At 45.4% G+C, this 18,556-nt stretch overlaps 1 protein-coding gene across 2 annotated transcripts; it reads left to right on the plus strand.

Moving 5' to 3' along the window:
• Positions 1 to 353: 353 nt before the first annotated feature.
• spice1 (spindle and centriole associated protein 1) lies at positions 354 to 6,563 on the plus strand. Of its 2 annotated transcripts, XM_086102047.1 has the most exons (17): positions 354 to 742; positions 1,032 to 1,079; positions 1,177 to 1,314; positions 1,405 to 1,507; positions 1,640 to 1,737; positions 2,442 to 2,512; positions 2,580 to 2,704; positions 2,798 to 2,923; positions 2,992 to 3,248; positions 3,329 to 3,460; positions 3,553 to 3,661; positions 5,007 to 5,102; positions 5,198 to 5,529; positions 5,665 to 5,848; positions 5,927 to 5,978; positions 6,209 to 6,272; positions 6,353 to 6,563. In XM_086102047.1, the coding sequence occupies exons 1-17, from the start codon at positions 641 to 643 to the stop codon at positions 6,383 to 6,385; spliced, it is 2,070 nt and encodes a 689-aa protein (XP_085958173.1). In that variant the 5' UTR covers positions 354 to 640; the 3' UTR covers positions 6,386 to 6,563. The 2 variants fall into 2 exon arrangements, with proteins under 2 accessions (XP_085958173.1, XP_085958172.1); XM_086102046.1 differs by having other exon boundaries at positions 6,209 to 6,563.
• Positions 6,564 to 18,556: the final 11,993 nt, after the last annotated feature.

The raw sequence follows: 18,556 nt of genomic DNA on the forward strand, positions 1-18,556 counted from the left end.
GCATTTTGACAAGCTCCCTTTTCCGATATTTCTTCCAAACAAAATACATGTTTTGTTCATTGTTTTTTAATTATGTGTGTTCCACGAGTTACGTACATTCAGTGGCTAATACTACATTTCCCACCATGCTCTCGGCGTCACGATGCTTCCGTCGTGACAAGTCACGCACACACAAAAACAGGCGGATATCATTTTAGATAGCAAATTGAACAGTTTTCAGGATTTAAGTTGATATTTGAACAATGCTGGAGTTATGAATAATTCTGTTCAAAATTATCGACACACGGTTCCTGGTTGACAGTACTACATCTCCCATCATGCTCTTCGCGCGCGTGACACGAAGTACAGGGAAGTGGCGCGGGACGGTTGAAAAACTCAGGCAACAAACCACGACAGACAGATTTGAAGCTAGCACTACGACTGGCATTTCGAGGCGTAATTGTTTTTTTTTAAATAACCATTCGGCAGTAGAACTAACGTCGGGGTTGTTTTACGTTTACTTTTCCACGTAAACTCGAACTTCAAATGTGAGCTCGCTCACCGTGAAAGTGGGTACTGGCGAACGCTAACGCTATACTGTAACTCGTTGACATTCGTTTCCGCTAACCCCGCAAAGGTGTCGAAAAGCGCTTTCGCGAACATGTCCTTAGCTCGAGGAGGATGTCGGACGCAACACGGCAAGGGCCCGAAAAACCCCCTACGCCCCAAGAAGACGGCACCTCTCCCAAAAAGAGAGTGGGTGGTGAGTGCCTGCGTCATTGACTCAAACAGCAAAAATTTCTTCCATAAATGACGAATCCTCGGGTTACGACGGATTTCACCTAATCTTACATTACTATTATGTTATATTAAATGTATGTTAAAAGGACTCAGAGCCATAAATATAAAACAATCAAATATATAGAGAGGGAGAGAGAAAGAAAGAGAGAGAGGTAGATCGATAGATACATACACACACACGTACTTTGGGTAGTCCTCTCTTGGTTTATTCCTTATTGTACACCTTGATGAAGCAATGGTTTTGGTTTCAGAGCACGGTCAGTGACCTGTCCGTACACAAGCTGACCCCTGCAGAGCTGGTAAAGCTGGTTTAAGTATCTTTCAGTGATTCGTTTTTAAACTATCTTCAAGCCTAAAGACCTCTGGTAACGATTTATATTCCCGGTGTGTCCTCAGAACTATCGGCGCGAAATCCGTAAGTCGCACAACAAGGCCGCCGCTCAGTGGGAGCTGCGAGAGAAAGCACTGAAAGCTCGCCTCAGGCAGGCTGGATGTGGTCCTTTGGACAAAGCCAGTCACACAATCATGAGAGAGGTTTGGCATCATTTTCAAATAGTCTACTTAATTGAATGATTTTTTTCTTTTTAAATAAAAGTCTACACTGTATTTCATTTTTGTTTGCAGGTGTTTTCTGACAAGCTGCTGCTGCATGATGTGTTGGCCCGCTCCGACAGAGCCTTGGCCGTAGTCCATGACCTCTTAGGAGACCCACCACTAAGGCAGACTGGTAGAATTATTAACATGCCTCATTTCCCAAATTTTAATTTTTGTGTGTGTGTGACACACAGAATTACAGAGAGATTTTAATGAACACAATGTGCGTGCGTGTGTGTGTGTGTATGTGTGTGTAATTCCGCAGGACATCCCAGCGTGACGATGTCCCCACATGTGGACTCTCCAGTTTTCCAGAGATCCACCGAGCTGTCATCCCTCAATGACTCCATGCTGGATCAACAGGTGTGTGTGTTGAACAAACTCTCCTGGGATACCCGCACACACACACACACACACACACTCAAATAAGATCCAAGCCCCCATAAAATGATCAGTCAAAAACTGTATCCAAAATTCTGACCAATAAGGCTTTTGTTTCATAGAAATATTAGTCAAATTCACTTTTGAGGTGACTTGAAACTGAAATATATAGTATACATAATATATATTTACATATTATTCTTATATATGCATTCACATCATTTGTTTAATATATATTTTTCATGTTTTTTAATAGTTTTAGTTAGTTCATAGAGTATGTAAGGATTGAGTTTATTGGATATATTTTTCCAGCCCTTGTGCAGCAGCGACATGACTTGTACTTTCGTCATAAATGAAAGGCAGAACAAAATTCATCAGAGATGTATTAAATAGGTATTTCAGAATCTAATCTTTATCTTACATTATTATTTATGGAAAGGCAGACTTCTTTGATGCAGCTCTTGTGTCGCGCATCATTTTAATGTGCAGATTCAACTAATATTGATGCTGATATTTATACACATAATATAAAAAAATAATAATTATTATAATTCTCTTGAATGATAATACATTAAAAAAATTATAAAACATATTTGGTTATTATGTTATTTTTGGGAATATTATATTTTAAATGTGAAATATATTGTTATGGACTGTTTTAATAGAACAACAACATAACTTTTCAGGCCGTTTTCGAACCAGAGGACGACTACTACTACAGCGATGATGAGCACGCCGAGCGAAGACTATTCCAATGGTAGTCACATTTCAGCTGAATCCAAACGGGTGATTGAAAATAGACGCATGACTCTTTTGTTTGGCAGTAAAATGAAGGTGAAGAACAAGATGGGAGGGCTTCAGCATCAAAGGATTCGTCATGGTGTCTCTGAGCGCAGATTTACTAGTCCTCAAACTCCCCGCACACCGGCCAGACCGCCAGCTCCAACTGGTAATTGTTTTTTATTGGGTTTTTTTTTTTTTTTTTTTTTGAAACAAAAAAAAAGTTTCTTAACATGTAAAATGATCTTGATTTGGATCTTAGCACTAAATGCCACAGTGGCGGTCCAGCGTTTACGGTCCAGACACAACCACTCGAATGAAGAGAACGAAGAGCCTTCCTTCCTGGTCTCGCAAGTCCTCAACCCTGATCTTTCTCCCGGCGACCCAGGTAACCAAAGACTACGAACCATCTTGAAAGATTCTATTGAACGTGGTGATGCCGTCGCTGTCGTGAAGGCGGCAGTCACTCTGCCAGGACCAGGAAGCGCGCCTGCAAAACCACCAAGTTGAATGGCTCCTCCGTGGCCTCTCTCAGCGGCCAACCGTCCGGCTTGGATCTGCTGCAGACCATGCTGGCCCGAGTGGAGCTCGACTTAGATTCCCTCAGCCCGCAAACGTCGGCGCAGAGTCGGCAGCGCCCGGCGCAAGGCCTCACCGGCTTCTCCGTGGCTTTGGTCTCCACTCTGGCGCGCCTGGTCCACCTCCTCAAAAATGTACCATCCGAAAACAAAGACCTCACAGAACATGCTTAACATTCCCGGGAGATGACTTGGAGCTTCTCTGTTTTCCTTAGCGAGAACACGACGCGGAGCGCGCGACCGAGGAGAGACGGAAACTCGAGGAGAAGCTGAGAGAGCAACGACTGTTGATTGACGCACTCACTGCAGAGACCATGACCCTAAGGGAGGAGACCTCCTCACTAAAGGTGGCGCTGTCACAAACAAAAAGTGCATTTTATGTCCCCTTGGGTGCACACGAGTCATTTTTCTGATCTCTCGTTTATTTACTTGTCCGCAGGAAGAGTTGCAGCAGCGGACGGCAGAACTGGAGCGGAAGCAGGACTCGCTGATGCTGGCAATGGCGACACACGTCAACCAACCCCAAGCCTCTGATGTCATAGCTACAGGTTCATATTTTGTGTGCGGCGTTTCAATTTGTAAATGACAAAGTTGTGATCATGCGAAAAAGAACAGGCCGTGGTTTACAGGAATGAAGTCGAAATATTCCCAGGGGGGAAAAAAAAAAATCTGGACCGAAGACATAACACGACAAAAAAATGCCAAAACATTTTACAAGAGCTAAAATCTCAAATTGAGAAATGGCGTTATAGTCATTGAAAAAAACATTTGTCATTTAGAGGAATAAAGTCAAAATGTTATCAGCAAAAACGTGACATTTTCAGTTCTAATTTATAATTGAATTCAAGTATTTTGCACATAGAAGATAACTCCAAAATTATTTTTACCTAAATGTTATTTTAAAAAAAGTGAAAGATTAAATGCAAATGTCTTGGAAAATTTAACCGGAGTGCACTTGGGCGGTAATTCATTGCCGTACCACTAGAGGGAGCCATGTACCATTTCTGTTACTTGACCATTCTTTGAGAATCACTCGTCTAAACCAGTGGTCCCCAACATTTTTTGTTTCACCGCCCAGATGAGACAAGTACATGCTGTTCACGAACCGGCAACCATTTAAAGCACTGTTATTGACAGCAAACATAATTTAACAGTCATTTTAGATATTGTTAACATAGATTTGTTTCAATGATTTCAGTGTTATTCTACTGTGTAAAAAATTGTAGAATTAAAATAAAATCGCACAGTGAACTATGAGAAAAAATGGACCGATCAGGAATAATAAATACTCTTAATAATGTAACCATAATAATACTGAAGTTACGATCCTACATACAGCGTTAGCATCATTGCTACTCGCAAATGTTACTGTTCAAAAGATGGCACGATTGATTGCTGCTTTCATTCGGTGATTGCCGGTTAGTTATTAGCGGCTAAACTTCTGTTTACGCGGGGGGGGGCTGTCCAAACTCTGCTCGCATTTTCATGCTTTCCACTTGATCATTCGAGTGCTACGCGTTCAAATGATTCAACAGGTTTCTTGCTGTGCGCTTGGTCAATTTGTCACTATTACTTTCTGTTTACTGCTTCTTTCCTTTCTTGGCGAATTCTGTTCATTTCAACTTGCAAACCAATGTTAGAAGGAGGACTCCGATTGGCTAGAGTCGCGCACATTTCCGCCACGTCTGATGGGGTAAATATGCTTACGGCTCGCGGGTCTGTCTCTGTGCGACCGGGTACCAAATGGGCCATGGCCCGGTGCTGGTCCGAGGACCGGTGATTGGGGACCCCTGGTCTAATGGATTCCATTCCAAGGGCTGTCAGAAAATTCACCCTTTACAAAGATGAGTAGCTCAATTTGATGTGCCTAATGAAGTGTCCCTGTCTGGACAGATCAATGGCCTGTTGCCGAGCGACCACCAGTTGCCAAGTCTCCTACCATCCGACTTTCCTCACCTGGACAGCAGGATGCTTGGCAGCCAATTCCTGGTAACCTCATTCATTTGTTTACTGCTACTACTACCACCACGTACTATTTATTCCATTAAAAAAAAAAAAAAAAAAAGCGTATCGTCCTTCCACAGAGCCGGACCAGGGCGCCTACAACAAACTCCGAGCCCACAGCTCGTCATCTTGTCTGGTCAGACTGCCTCACGCTAGCCTCCACCTCATGTCACAACTCTCTCCTGACATCTTGGAGGCCGAGATCGCCGAGCTCTGCCGAATCAGAGATGCGATCGCCGGTGCCCGGCATAGCCGAGCCCGTTGCGTCGGCGGGTCGCCGAGCAGGAGCAGCAGCGGCGCGGAGCCAAAATGCTCGGCTTCCGTCAGCACCGGTGGAGTGACACCTGACAGGACGTCGCGGTTTGAGAGCGCCGCCAGTCTCAATCAGCACATGGACCAAGTCAATCATCAGGTGAGCGACACAATCTTCATCTTTTAAAGGGACATACCTCTGAGTGTATTTTTTATTTTTTTTGTTTACGACAAAAACATTGTTGCATCAAGGCTTTTTAAAATGAAAAAAAAAATCTCTTTGCCTTTGTTGCAGGGGTCTGCGAATAGTAACAATGTAAGTAGTGTTCATCAGCGCCTCCTAGAGCTCAACAGGCAAAGCGCAGCAGCCAGAGGACGATTGCTGGATCTCATCGAGCAGCAGAAGCAGACCCTTTCCGCCAAAGCGCCTCTGTCCGGCTCGCCTGTGCCCCCCTCGGCCTTCAGCCCCCCGCCATCGGGTAAGACTGTTGAACAATCCTGCCGTGGGATTGGTTGTAATCGCCTCGACTGTAAGTGACGGCTGACTTCATACCAAGGTGGCAGTGGAAGCATTGACGGATCCCTCCTGATGCCGCCGGACGACCGACGGTGAGTTTAAACATTGACCGAAATTCAAAGAGTCATATTATGAAAAGTTTTGACTAGCTTGTATCCAAATAGGTTTATGTCGTGAATCGATGGGGATTTCGGTGATGTGAATGTTAAACCATTAAAAGCTGATCATGTGAGAGGTGGACGGGGGGGGGGGGGGGGGGGGGGGGGGAATGACGTTTTCTAACCTTTTTTTTTTTTTTTTTTTTTTTGTCCTTGCGCTTTAGATCAGCCACTTTGCAAGTGTATTCTCGGTATTATGAAGAGGCGCAGAGGGACGGAAGCACGCAGGCAAACACACACACACACAAAAGCATCCGATGTCTCTCATCAGCTCAGTTGCAAATAAACATGTCATTGTTCCTCCGCAGCAAACAGACAAGCAGCAGGTACAGGACGGCTGACTCGCTCTTTCTGCTCGTGTTCCATGACAAGAAGAGGATTTTTATTTTTTTTTAAATGTCGGAATTAAATGTGTTTATATCGAAGTGTGACTTCTACGGTTGGACAGAATGGCAATTCTGCTTTGATTGCCATTCCCTCCACTTTTAACAAATAAATCAATGTCTTTGTCGCACTGTATTCAGTTGATGAGTTGTCTCATTTTACGGTGGTCGCCTTTTTGCAGCACGCCGATGCCGCGGCAAGCGATAGTAATGACGACTGAGGACGTCTCGAGTGTGTGCAGGGAGTCGGGAGGCGATGCGGCGCGGTACAAAGTCAGTCGGTGGCAACGTGGAGTCAATTCTGAAAGAAAAAGCAGTAAGTCGTACTGCTGCTCTGTTTTTTTTTTTTTTTTAATTTCACATCAAATTATACACCAGTCTTGATAAAGTAAAATTTGAGCTACATTTAAGAACAGTGACATTTTTTTCCCCACCACTGCTGTCGTGTCATGGGGGGAAATAGTACAACAATGTCAATCGCATCTGGTCGTGAAAGTCTTCGGTGCACAATTTAAGGATGCAAGAATTCCCCCCCCCCCCCCCCCCCCACACACACACAAATTTAACATACAACTACTCCATGAAATGAAATCGCAAGGACTTTGAAAAAAAAGTGGGGGCTGGGCTGGGGGGGGGGGGGTTGATGGCAGGCCGAAGGTCATTGTGACCGGACGAGTAAGTGAAGGGCGAGTTTGAATGGGGATTAACCCCACCCGAGTGCCTCTCAATGCACCCCCCACCCCTACCTAATCACTTCAGGGACTCCGGACCTTTCTCATGCAATTGACCATAAAACAAATTTTATTTTTACATAGCATTCTATTTACAGATAAACACACATGTCATGATGAAGTAAGATTTGAACACCTACATTGGTTGTCGAATCACTCGGATTTAAAACTCGTTCGGGCTCACACTTGCAATGATATGTGGGGGGGGGGGTGACGGAGGGTAGCTTTCATCGATTCATTTCCATGTTGCCCCCACTTCACCCGCGTGAAGGAGGTGCAAGTCATTCGTCGCCGAGATTCAAAGCACACATTGCGCGAGCCTTTTTAACACGATTCCATTTTCGGATCGGTTTTGACACTACTCTGACATGCTTTTGTCATAATTGCTCGTATTCAGACAGCCCATAATTCTTTTAAAAAAAATAAAAACTTCATGAAAGTTTGTCGTCATTCATATTTGTTTTTATTTTTCATTCGAGTCATGGCAGCAATTGAAAAGAATCTGGCAATCATCTACCGATCCTGTTATCTTTAACGCTTGCAATATTATATGAACAGTAAGTACCACAAGAAGGTAGATTGTCAGCTGAGCTCTTAAACGTATGCCAGAAACGATGCCACTTCATTGATTTTTTTCATTAAACTGCAGAGATTAATAAAAGATTTCGTGAATGTTCACATGTAAAAAAAAAAGCGATTTTTTTAAAATAAGCAGGCTCTCAAAGCTTACGTTCAAATTTAATGCACTTGTCAAAAAGAATTGACAAAAAATGGGTTCGACCTGAGCGTTCTGCCGCTAGAGGGCGACATTACTGCAACGAACCCGCCTTCTTTGAGGCCTCTTGGAGCTAATTGAAGGCTTTCTAATCAGATTTAAGGCACAAAAAGACACAGTGATATCGTTTTTTTTATGATTAGTTACGTTTACACACGATACGCTTATAAAAAAGAAAACCTTCTTGAACTGACTCAAGGTTGGCCTTTGAATGGAATGTTTTGTAGTTTGCGCGTGCGCGTGCATTTTTGCACACTTTGATATTTGTGCACGTGTGCGCAGCCGTGTCTTCTGCAGCTGTGCAACTTTCGGATCTGAAGCGGGCCCATTGCTTGCTGTGAAAATATTATCGTAATTGTTTATTATTGCTTTGGTGTGAAACAGCGGGAAGAGTGTGTGTGTGTGTGTGTGTGTGTGTAAGTGTAGGACAAGCATTTCGATGTCGGGGAGGGGCGTAGTATCTGTTTCCCACCGGCCGGCCCCCGGTTGTGGCCCATTGCATCCTGGGTAATGTGGAGGCCTTTTGGAGTTGATTAGTTCCGGCTGGATCCCAGATCGAGTTCTGACAGCCAGGAGAAACAATCTCTCAGCGTGAACCCCCTCACCTCTACCCCCCCCCCCCCCCCCCAATGATCTCGGCACACACACGCCTGTCTCAGACACAATGGGCCGAGTCGGGGACGTGTTTATTTATTTAAACAGCTACGCTTGTCCGCATGCATGGATAATAAAAAAAAAAAGAAAAGTTTTTTACCTTCACCTCCAACTTTATACAGTCACTTTTTAAGGCGATCAAAAAGTAGCCTCTCGAAAAAAAATTTATTTTTATTTCTTTCTTTTTGGGGATCATTTACATTCGGGACCCGCCAACTTTTTGAGTCCATCCTCTGAATTTTTGGAATCCCGAGACCCTTTTCAAGAGGAGAAATCTTTCCATGGATTTTATTGTCACTTTTGAAGATGATACAATGGGCAGCCTGGGTAGCCTACCCTGTGAACCCCACCCCCATCCCCCCACTCCCCGCGACCCTTCTTTACACACAACACTCGCAGTCCATGATGGATGCTCGGATCAGCCCCATTGAACGTTTAAGAGTGTTCTTACCCCGGGACAAAATGCGGCATCCAGCGTGTCGGACACCTGTGGCCCGCTCTGGCATCCGTCACATGCATTCCAAAAAAAAAAAAAAAAAAAAGAGCGTCATTCACACACTTTCCCGCTGCGATTTCAGCCCCCCCCCCCCCCCCCCCCCTACTGAGATGTGCTCTTTCTCCCTCATTCTCCACACTTAACTGATTCAGGGCCGTTTTCATAAATCAATTTGGGATGCACATCAGTCAGCCCTGAAAAGGCAGAAGCACACCCCAACTCCAACAGAAGCCCCCCCCCTCTCACCCCCCCCCCCCCACCATTACCCCACTTCTTCCAACACCCTGTGAGCGCTGTTATTAATCTACCTCAGCATGCCCTGCTACTCTCACTTTCAAACACACTGTCAGAGCTGTGAAGTTTGTTTTCTTTGGCTTTTGCCAACATAAAATATGCAAATTGAGGCGCTGGGAGAGGCACAATGACAGACACTTTCCATTCAGGGTTGACACAACGTTTCACTTTTTCGTTTTCAAACTTAGAACCGGTAAAGCCAAACACATACCGTATTGGCCCAAATATAAAACGGCCCTGATTATAAGACGACCCCCTCTTTTTCAAGACTCAAAATACTTTTTGAACATCAAATAAATTTTTATACAGAAATTAATTACAGTACATCTGAAAAAAATGATTATAACAATATATTTGAGAGAAAAAGCATCTTGAAGTTTACACCATAACTTCTCAGCTGCCGGTTAACCTGGCCGATCTTCGACCCACTTTTCTGCAGATTGTCGCTACGTTTCTCCATTTTCTGTTATCTCTGCTTTCTTTCTTGCCGCTATTTTTTATTTTTCTTCTTTGTGCTACCGCTATTTTTATTCTTCGTGACAGGGGTTCGCTTTGGCCTGGGGAGTCAAGTTCAATGATATCTGACGCCATCTAGCGTCGTGAATGGGTATAATCTCTAGACCCCGAATATAAGACAACCCCCACTTTTTCAGTCTTATTTCAATGCAAAAAACACCGTCTTATATTCGGGCCAATACGGTATATATGTACCCTGATATATACTGTAGCTAGCTAGCCTGAAAAGCACTAAAAAGTGTTTTAAACTCTTGTAAAGTGTCTTTGAGTATGATAAAAAGCGCTTTCAAAATTAAATGTTGAAAAAATTAAATTATTAGTATTATTATAAAAAGAAAATGAAAAGCTTTTCTGTGTGTGAATGAGACCACAGTCCATGACACACTAACTTCTCGACAAATGGGTGACTTTGGTCCCGTACGCGCGAAGGGAGTAGAGCACTCCGCAATCTCCGCGTGGCTGCAGTGTTCCGTTTTCTTGTTGAGCCACTGAGAACGAGAAAGAGCAAACTCCAATTTTTTTGTTGTTGTTGTTGTCGGTTTGCAGGTTTCTGTCTGTCCGCGGCTGCTGTCGTCTGAAAGTACTGTGAGTTCGTCGGGTGCGAATTTCAAATGGAATTTATGGCGATACAACTGCTCTGTTTCTGATTACGTGGCTCAATTTGTCATTATCATCCCCGTCATCTTCAACCCCCCCGCCCTACGCTCCCTCTCTTGGAAGCCGCCGCTGCCATAGTGGATGTTTCGACACGAACGTAACCATGACACCACCCTCTCTTATTAAAAGAGCCATGTGCCAAGTTGCAGTGCATTCTGGGAACCATGCAACAGCTGCAAGTGATATGGCTGATTTCCCCCCCCCCCCCCCTCACCACCTTCCCTCCCGCCCGATCCTTCCTCAGTCTGGATTTTCTTACACTTTGCCCTTTTCCTGTCTCACTTACTCCTTCATCTTGATCTTTTGTTCTCCCCTACTCCCAAAATACCTCCCTTGTACCCCGTCGTTTCCACTTTTGACTTCGTTCTCATTCCATTCCCCGTCCCTCCATATTCGATCACATCCCACGCCGCCCCCACTCTCTGAGCTGCGGGGGTGTTGGCTTTAGTGGTAGTGAAAGCGGCGTTGCCTTTGAAAACAGTTTGTCTTAATGAGAAAGCGGGGTTGGGGGGGTCACAGCTGAAGCCAATTGCGGCCCTTTCCTGTCTGAGGGGAGCCGCCGGACCAGGTCAAGCTCAGGGTCACGCCGGGCCGTCGCTCCGGCTGGGTCCGGGTGCCGGTTCTGAATCGCTGCCGGCGTGTGCGTTAAGAAAAGAAGGGCACATCTGTTTCTGATCCCCCAGAACGCCTTGCTCTTCAGAGGTGCTGGCCTGCCTGTAGAGGCTTGAGGAGGAGTCACGAGGTAGTACGCGAGGACGAGTGAGCGCTCACACGCATGTTTACCATCGCGACGGACCGATACTGTCACAAAAAAAGACACCAAGAGCTATGAATAACATCTCACATGGTTTTTGGGGCGAAAGGCTGTTGTTCGTCCTTAGCTTAGCCTAGCTAATGCTAACAGACGATTAATTAGCATCCATGTAGCTGTCTTATAACTTTTTAACCAACAGATATTTGAACACAAACGTAGTAGCGCATGGAGACGAACAACGGTCGTCGCAGTCATGCTGTATTCGCAGTCGTGCTATGTTCTCTATCCTCTGCGAAGAATGGCGAAATGAGTCCCAGTTGAGTTCTGGGCAGGCCACGCCCTGCTGCGATGTGATTGGTTGGTGCGTTCAGGCAGGAAAGTAAGCGTGAAATATGGGATTTGCCTTTAAATGCCAAAATGAGCAGCACAATGTGTAGTGAAGTGAATGCAAAAGTGTGACAAAAACGGTTTAATGACAAAAAAAAAACACGTTTAGGAAAAAAATTGTTGGGGTAAGCCGGAACAGATTAATGGCATCTCCGTTCATTCCAATGGCTGATTTCAAGTGAAACAATACCATTGTTAGCATTAGCACCGTGAACAAGCCAACGTTAGCTATTTTGGCACTATGAATTATTGCTTTTGGACTGTTACGCTCATACGAAATGTCAGTGGTTCAAAGGTTTGTTTTGGGCAATGCACAATATAATTTTGCTCTTATCTCGTAGTGAAGAAGCATCAAAAAGTCGCTTTCCAGCACTGGACAGGAGACGATGACCTCACAGCTGTTTTGGCTCAACCTTGACGAATTCCTTTGACTTCTCCTACCGCCCCCTCGGCCTTCCAGAAGGTAAGCCGCAGATGAAATGTCGAGTCGGTCTTTGAAGCAAGACTGTAAAACAGACGCGTATTAACAAGCGTACCTAACGAGCCACAGCAGGAGCCGCATCGCGAATGTTGCCCTTGTTTGGTCTCTGCCGAAGCTAGCAGATCAACTTGTGAGGTAGCGCAATGGTCTCGGGGAGTTAGCACGTCTGCAATGCATTTCTGAGGTTCTGGGCTCAACTCAGGCCTTCTTGTGTGGAGTTTGTTTTTGTCATATTTGCATGTGTTTTGGCCAGGTACCTCGCCTTCCTCCCAAATTCAGAAAATAAGCAAGTTTGTGAGTCAAGTGGGTGTGAGTTTGAATGTTCATGTAGCCAGAACCTTTCCGACATTGCTGCGAGGTTCATTTTTGGTCTATGGTTATCATCACATTTTACAATCAAGTCTCCAATTTCTTTTTCCCTCCTTCAGTTGATGCTTTTGTTGTTTTGTTTCGTGCTTTATGTTAGACGCACGCGCACACAAAAACACATACCTCAGAGCATGGATGTCAAACTCATTTTTGTCGCGGGTCACATTATAATTACCGTTTCTTATGGAGGGCCGTGATGACTGAAACTGCATAAAAAAAGTCAAGAATAACGTTTTATTCAATTATTGTTTCAGTAACTGTAATGAGGGGTTTGGTAACAAGAAAATGCTTATACTATGTCACTGATATATTACAGTAATCCCTCGTTTATCGCGGTTAATGGGGACCAAAACCACCCGCGATAAACGAAAATCCGCGAAGTAGTGTCCAATTAACATAAACAGGTAAAAAAAAATGTTTTTTTTAAAGTCCGCAAACGGTCCGCGAGAAGCTGCAAAACAACAGCGAGTCACATAGAGCAACATATACAGTACTGTACTCCACGTATATGTAAAAAAAAAAATAAAACATTAAAAAAAAATTTTTTAATATGTTTGAAAAAATCCGCGATGCATTGAACCCGCGATAAACGAACCGCGAAGTAGCGAGGGATCACTGTACATACAAAAATTTGAAATTTTGGTACAGATTTTAGCAATCATCGTAGAAGTTGACATTTTTGATATGCTTTCTCGGGCCACATAAAGTGATGTGGCTGGCCAGATTTGGCCCCCGGGCCTTGCGTTTGACACCTATGCCTTCGAGCCATAACATAAGCGCGTATACGCACACACTTTGCAACCATGACGCACGATCCTAAACACACAAACACACACATTTGCTCACAGCTCGGCACACCTGAGCCAATAAAGCCGAGTGTTATTTTGCCAGAAAAAGCAATTTCATTCCCTCCATCCTGCCCCCCTTTCCATTTCATTCCCCAAGGCCCTAAAGCCTGCGTCTGTACTTAACTTCTCCCCAAACTTCTGAACACTACCATGTTCACCTAACAGCACGACACCCCCGCACCTGCACCCCTCTCCTCCCCCCCGGTCGAGTACTTTTTTTTTTCTCTCTCTCTCTTTCAAGGCCTGTCATCCCTGCCAGGGCCGTAAAAAACACATCTGGAATCATACTCTGCACCGCCCCCCTCCACCTCCGCCACACACACACACACACCCCACTTCTACCCGACCCTTCCTCTCTCTCCTCTCACACACACACACACACACACACACACACACACACACACACACATTGAAGGAGAACCATGCACACTCTCACAACAAACTACAAGGACTGAAATAACACCACTGCCCTAAAGTGAGATGTCCCTAATGAGAGCCGGAGAGGAGGGGTGTGTCTGTCATTGTTTGTTCGTGTGTGTGTGTGTGTGTGTGTGTGTGTGTGTTGCTGGCATGGGCTCAGTGAAACCCGACGCGGCCTCGCCACCCGCCCGCCCACGCGGGCCATGGCCATTTTGGATTGGGCCCGTTCCCGTCCCTCCCCGAGAGCTTCGCTGTCTCATGGTCTGAAAGCGTGACTATATATACATTTAATAAGGGCCTTTGCGGCACCGTAATGGGCACTTGGGCTCTAGCTACGGCCCTTGCGGGACAGGATGCGTCGGCGGCAGATACAAGGAGCTGCTAAAGGGAGGAGAGCAGTTGATCCCCCCCCCCCCCCACCCCAAAAAAATACAAATAAGTCGCCACTTTGTTGCATCAGTGGGAAGAAACTTTGACAAACACAATTAAATATCGACGGCAGTGAATGAGTTAACATTTATAAATGGACTGTATTGCCAGTGCACAGCACAGTGGCGTAGTGGGTCACACTGCCTCACTGCCAAGAAGTCCTGGGTTAGAATCTCTATTCCAATTCCTGCCTGACGTCTTCTAGGATATCTGAGGCACATTTTACCCAAATGATTGCTTCTTGAAATTCTTTTTCACAGTATGTAAGAAAAAAAAAAAACTCCAGCTCCTTCTTCCTGAAAAGGATCCAATGTTGGACTCCAAAACCACCCAGAAATCTGTCCGTTCATTCTTTTTTTTTAATAACTCTAATCAGAGCAAGGGGTTAGTGGTGGACGCCACAATGGAGTGAAAGGCATGGAACAGCTTCCCGGCCTGAGAGGTTGGGTTGCAGTCGGAGCGGCTAACCAATAACATGTCCCGCTTGTACTGGGCCAACACGATGAATGTTCACATTTATTGTATTTGTGTGTGTTTCATTGGGACACAAGAGGGTAGTGGTGGAGCGGGGGGGGGGGGGGGGGCTTCTGCGGTAGGTGACCCCACAGGTCCGCTAGTGGAACGCTCTGCCAGAACCTTTTATCGTTTTTTTTTTTCTGTTTTGTAAGACCAGAGGGGGGGGGGGGGGCGTAGGGAGAATATGAATGTGTATGTGTGCGCACATTGGGAATAGAATCAAACAAGGCTTTATTTAGTGCCGCAATGGGGGAATTTTGTGTTTTGGGGGACCATGGTAAATGAGAAGAATCGCAACCTAATTTTAAAAAAAATCGGTATTTTTATATGAAAACTGAAAACACGCGCCAGAAAAAGCGATTAAAACCGCATCCCTTGTTGTATGCTGGATGTAATTATTCACACATATGTATTCTGCCCGGGAGTTTTGCTCCAGCTGCGGCTTTTTTATTTTTTATTTTTTAAACCAAGTTGCGCTGAATTGTCAAACTGCCCAAGTGCAGTCGGCGGCTGAAAAACGTCTTCACCCGGAGGCAAATTTCGCAAGACTGATTCGGTGTCGACGGCAGAGCCGAGGGCAAGGGAATGATATCCTTACAGAAGGACAATTGAAAAGGCCGACGCTTGTCAAACCGTCATGGCCTCGCGTCTGTCTGAAGCGTACCTGAAACGAAACAGGAAAACGCAAGTGTACACTCACTTTTGGGACACCCAATATATATGTACAGTGGTACCTCTACTTACAAAATTAATTGGTTCTGGAAGAAATTTCTTAACTAGAACATTTTGTAAGTAGAGGCGCGTTTTCCATGTAAATGCCCTAATCCGTTCCAAGCCCCCCAAAATTCAGACATAAATGTTTCCTAAAGCATAAAAATGCATCAAAATATGGAACAAATACATGTTACAATTAGATTATTGCACAATAAATGATTTGTGCGTAATCTAAAAACAACCCCAAAGAATAAAGAATAAAAATGATGGTCATTTAACTTTTAACTGCGTCCTCATCGATTTTTAGTTTTATGTTCTCTCTCAGAAAAGTTTTTCACCTGGCTTTTTGTCAAGAACTGATCCAAGGACGTTTGCTTTTGTGGGCTTTTAACAATCTTTCGAAAAATGTCCGAGGCAACATTAGCATAGTGAGCGATCGACTGGTGAACGCTTTTTTTTGGGGGATTCGCATTTACGCAAAACAATCGGAACGCCTCATGGCCCGAAGTTGCAAATAACGAGGACGCTGCATAGACACGTATCTATCTATCTACACACACACACACACACACACACACACAGTGGCGGTCCCTCTTAGCCAATGGGATGCCAGGATGATGCTCGGTCGTAGCCAATAGCAGAGCAGCTATAAATATGTCGCGTTCAGGAAACTCGGATCCACACACCTTTCAGATCTTGAAATTTCTTTCGCAATAAGAGGCAATATTTTCCCCATGAGACGTTTCGTAACTTGAAAATTTCGTATGAAGAGACGTTCGTATAGTGGTACCACCGTATATGTGTCTATACTGAATAGATACATTAGAATTTTTAATGAGCCGTGTATTTCACGCAGAGGATTGTCACTTGTTTCGTACCGTCCCTGCTGTAGGAGGAGATGTTCTTTTCCTTTCTCTTTTCTTCCTCTTCCATGTTTCTCTCCCTCTCTCTTTTTCATCCTTGCTGGCTTTGATTGCACCTCCCCCCCCCCCCCCCCCCCCCTCCACACCCACCGGGCCTCTGGCCAGTTTACTGGAGCGGTTTTCTGAGACTGCCCAGATTAATGAGTGTATAAATCAGTGTGCGTGTGAGGAGGGTGGAAAGGGGGGGGGGGGTGAATGCCTCACCATACCACAAATTGTGTGCGTGTGTGTTGAGTGTCTGTGTCTGTGTGTGTGTGTGTGTGTGTTTGTGTTGGGCGTGGGTTGATGTGCGACCTCCAAACCAAACTTTTTATTTTGCGGATTTTCCCCGCGGTAGAAAGGGGCTTCGAGTTTGCTGCCCTGCCTTCTCTTTTTTTTTTTTTTTTTTTTTTCCGCCCCTCAAATCACCAGAAGTCACCGTGATTGCAATCAAGAAACAAAAGAATGAGCATGGCCACCTTTGACACCCCGCCCCCTCCCCTTCCCCCGCCCCAACCCACAATAAGGTCAGAGGATGGAAAAGCTTCATCGACGAGACGCTTTCGTGTGCCGATGCCGAAAAACGCAATCGCAAGTGATTAAACCATCTAAAAATATCCACTGATTAGAGCCACCTGGTGTGTGTGTGTGTGTGTGTGTGTGTGTGTGTGTGGTCACAGAAAGGGAGAAGGAGGCCAGCGGAGGCCGTTTCGAATCAAAGCAGTGGGGGGGGGGGAGAGGAAAAAAAAACAGTTTGTCTTCTCTCTGAGCTCTGATAATACCGCCACGTGAGTCCCCTTTGCGCCGTGTTTGTTTATTCTCACAACTCACACACACCGACGCGCCGTCATGTCAACACGCTGCGCAAAACGTCTTTGCGCAGACTCACTCGCGTGCGCATGGAAACGTGCGGCGGCACGCCCCGATCCTCACCCGCCCGCCCCCTTCGCGTAGTCGGACGGGGTCTCATAATAGCCGGGTGGTTTCAGTTAGGGTGCGCTCTCATGAAAGCGGACGAAAAGTCACAATAAATATGTTTTCTTAGTCGGGCACGCTCGACTTTTTGGTCGCTTGCCCTCTACTCTGGAACGGCTGCGAGATTATGATTGCTGTTTATTTGAGATTTGAAAGCGTCTTGTCAGCGAAAGACGGTTGGAACTGAATTTATTGTCCTGATTTTCGAGTGGAGTAACGTTTAACCTTAAACGGAACTTAATATGTGTGAAATGACTTTTTAACGGCTCGTATGCAAATAAGCGAGTCCTTGGAGTGCCCGCCCACTCGAGTTTGGAATTAAAAAATATATATATTTATCTTTCGTGAGCTGCCCATTTCTCAAAATAAAATGTTCCGGCCCACCGTGATGTAATAGTTGATCTCATTTACATATTAACTGCCCATCCACAGGTGCTCGACTGGTTCGCGCGTCGACCTCACAGTGCAGAGGTACCGGGTTCGATTCCAGCTCCGGCCTCCCTGTGTGGAGTTTGCATGTTTGCCCATGCGGGTTTTCTCCGGGTACTACTATTTCCTCCCACATTCCAAAAACATGCATGATTGTCCCTAGGTGTGAGTGTGAGCGAAGATGGTTTTTAGTCCGTTTGTGCCCTGCGATTGGCTGGCAACCGGTTCAGGGTGTCCCCCGCCTACCCCACCCGAAGACAGCTGGGATAGGCTCCAGCAGCCCCCGCAACCCTTCTGAGGATAAGCGGATCAGAAAATGGATGGACGGTTGGATGCCTATCCACAGAGTTTCTGCGCCCATGACTTGACCAGCTAGGCGATGCGAAGATCCACCGCCACGTTCAAGTGACTACACTGTCCGAACCACAACAATGCCGAAACGCCAATGCCGTGGATGCAACACCGCTGCGATCATGTCAAAAGGTAAGCAGAGCTGCACTGTTAAAAAAAAAAAAAAACACAAAAAATGTTGGGTGAACTCGGCATTTGCCATATTTCACAACAAAGAAATAACCGCTCGGACGAACGTCGTTCCCGTAGACTTCAATGACTCATTTCGGGCAAAAGCTGCAGGTGTTGGCCGGTGCTATTGAGCATGATGCTCTCCCAAAATGGCTGCCCCACAGCCACAAACACAGCCCACAACTACAACAACAAACATGCTTGTGCGTTGAAGTGTCTGATTGGCTCAATTCATCCGCTCTTTAGTGTTGTGACTCTCG

This window comes from Hippocampus guttulatus, chromosome 21 (assembly GCF_054856545.1).
Source record: "Hippocampus guttulatus isolate MCC_2025c chromosome 21, RoL_Hgut_1.0, whole genome shotgun sequence".
NCBI classification, from domain to species: domain Eukaryota; kingdom Metazoa; phylum Chordata; class Actinopteri; order Syngnathiformes; family Syngnathidae; genus Hippocampus; species Hippocampus guttulatus.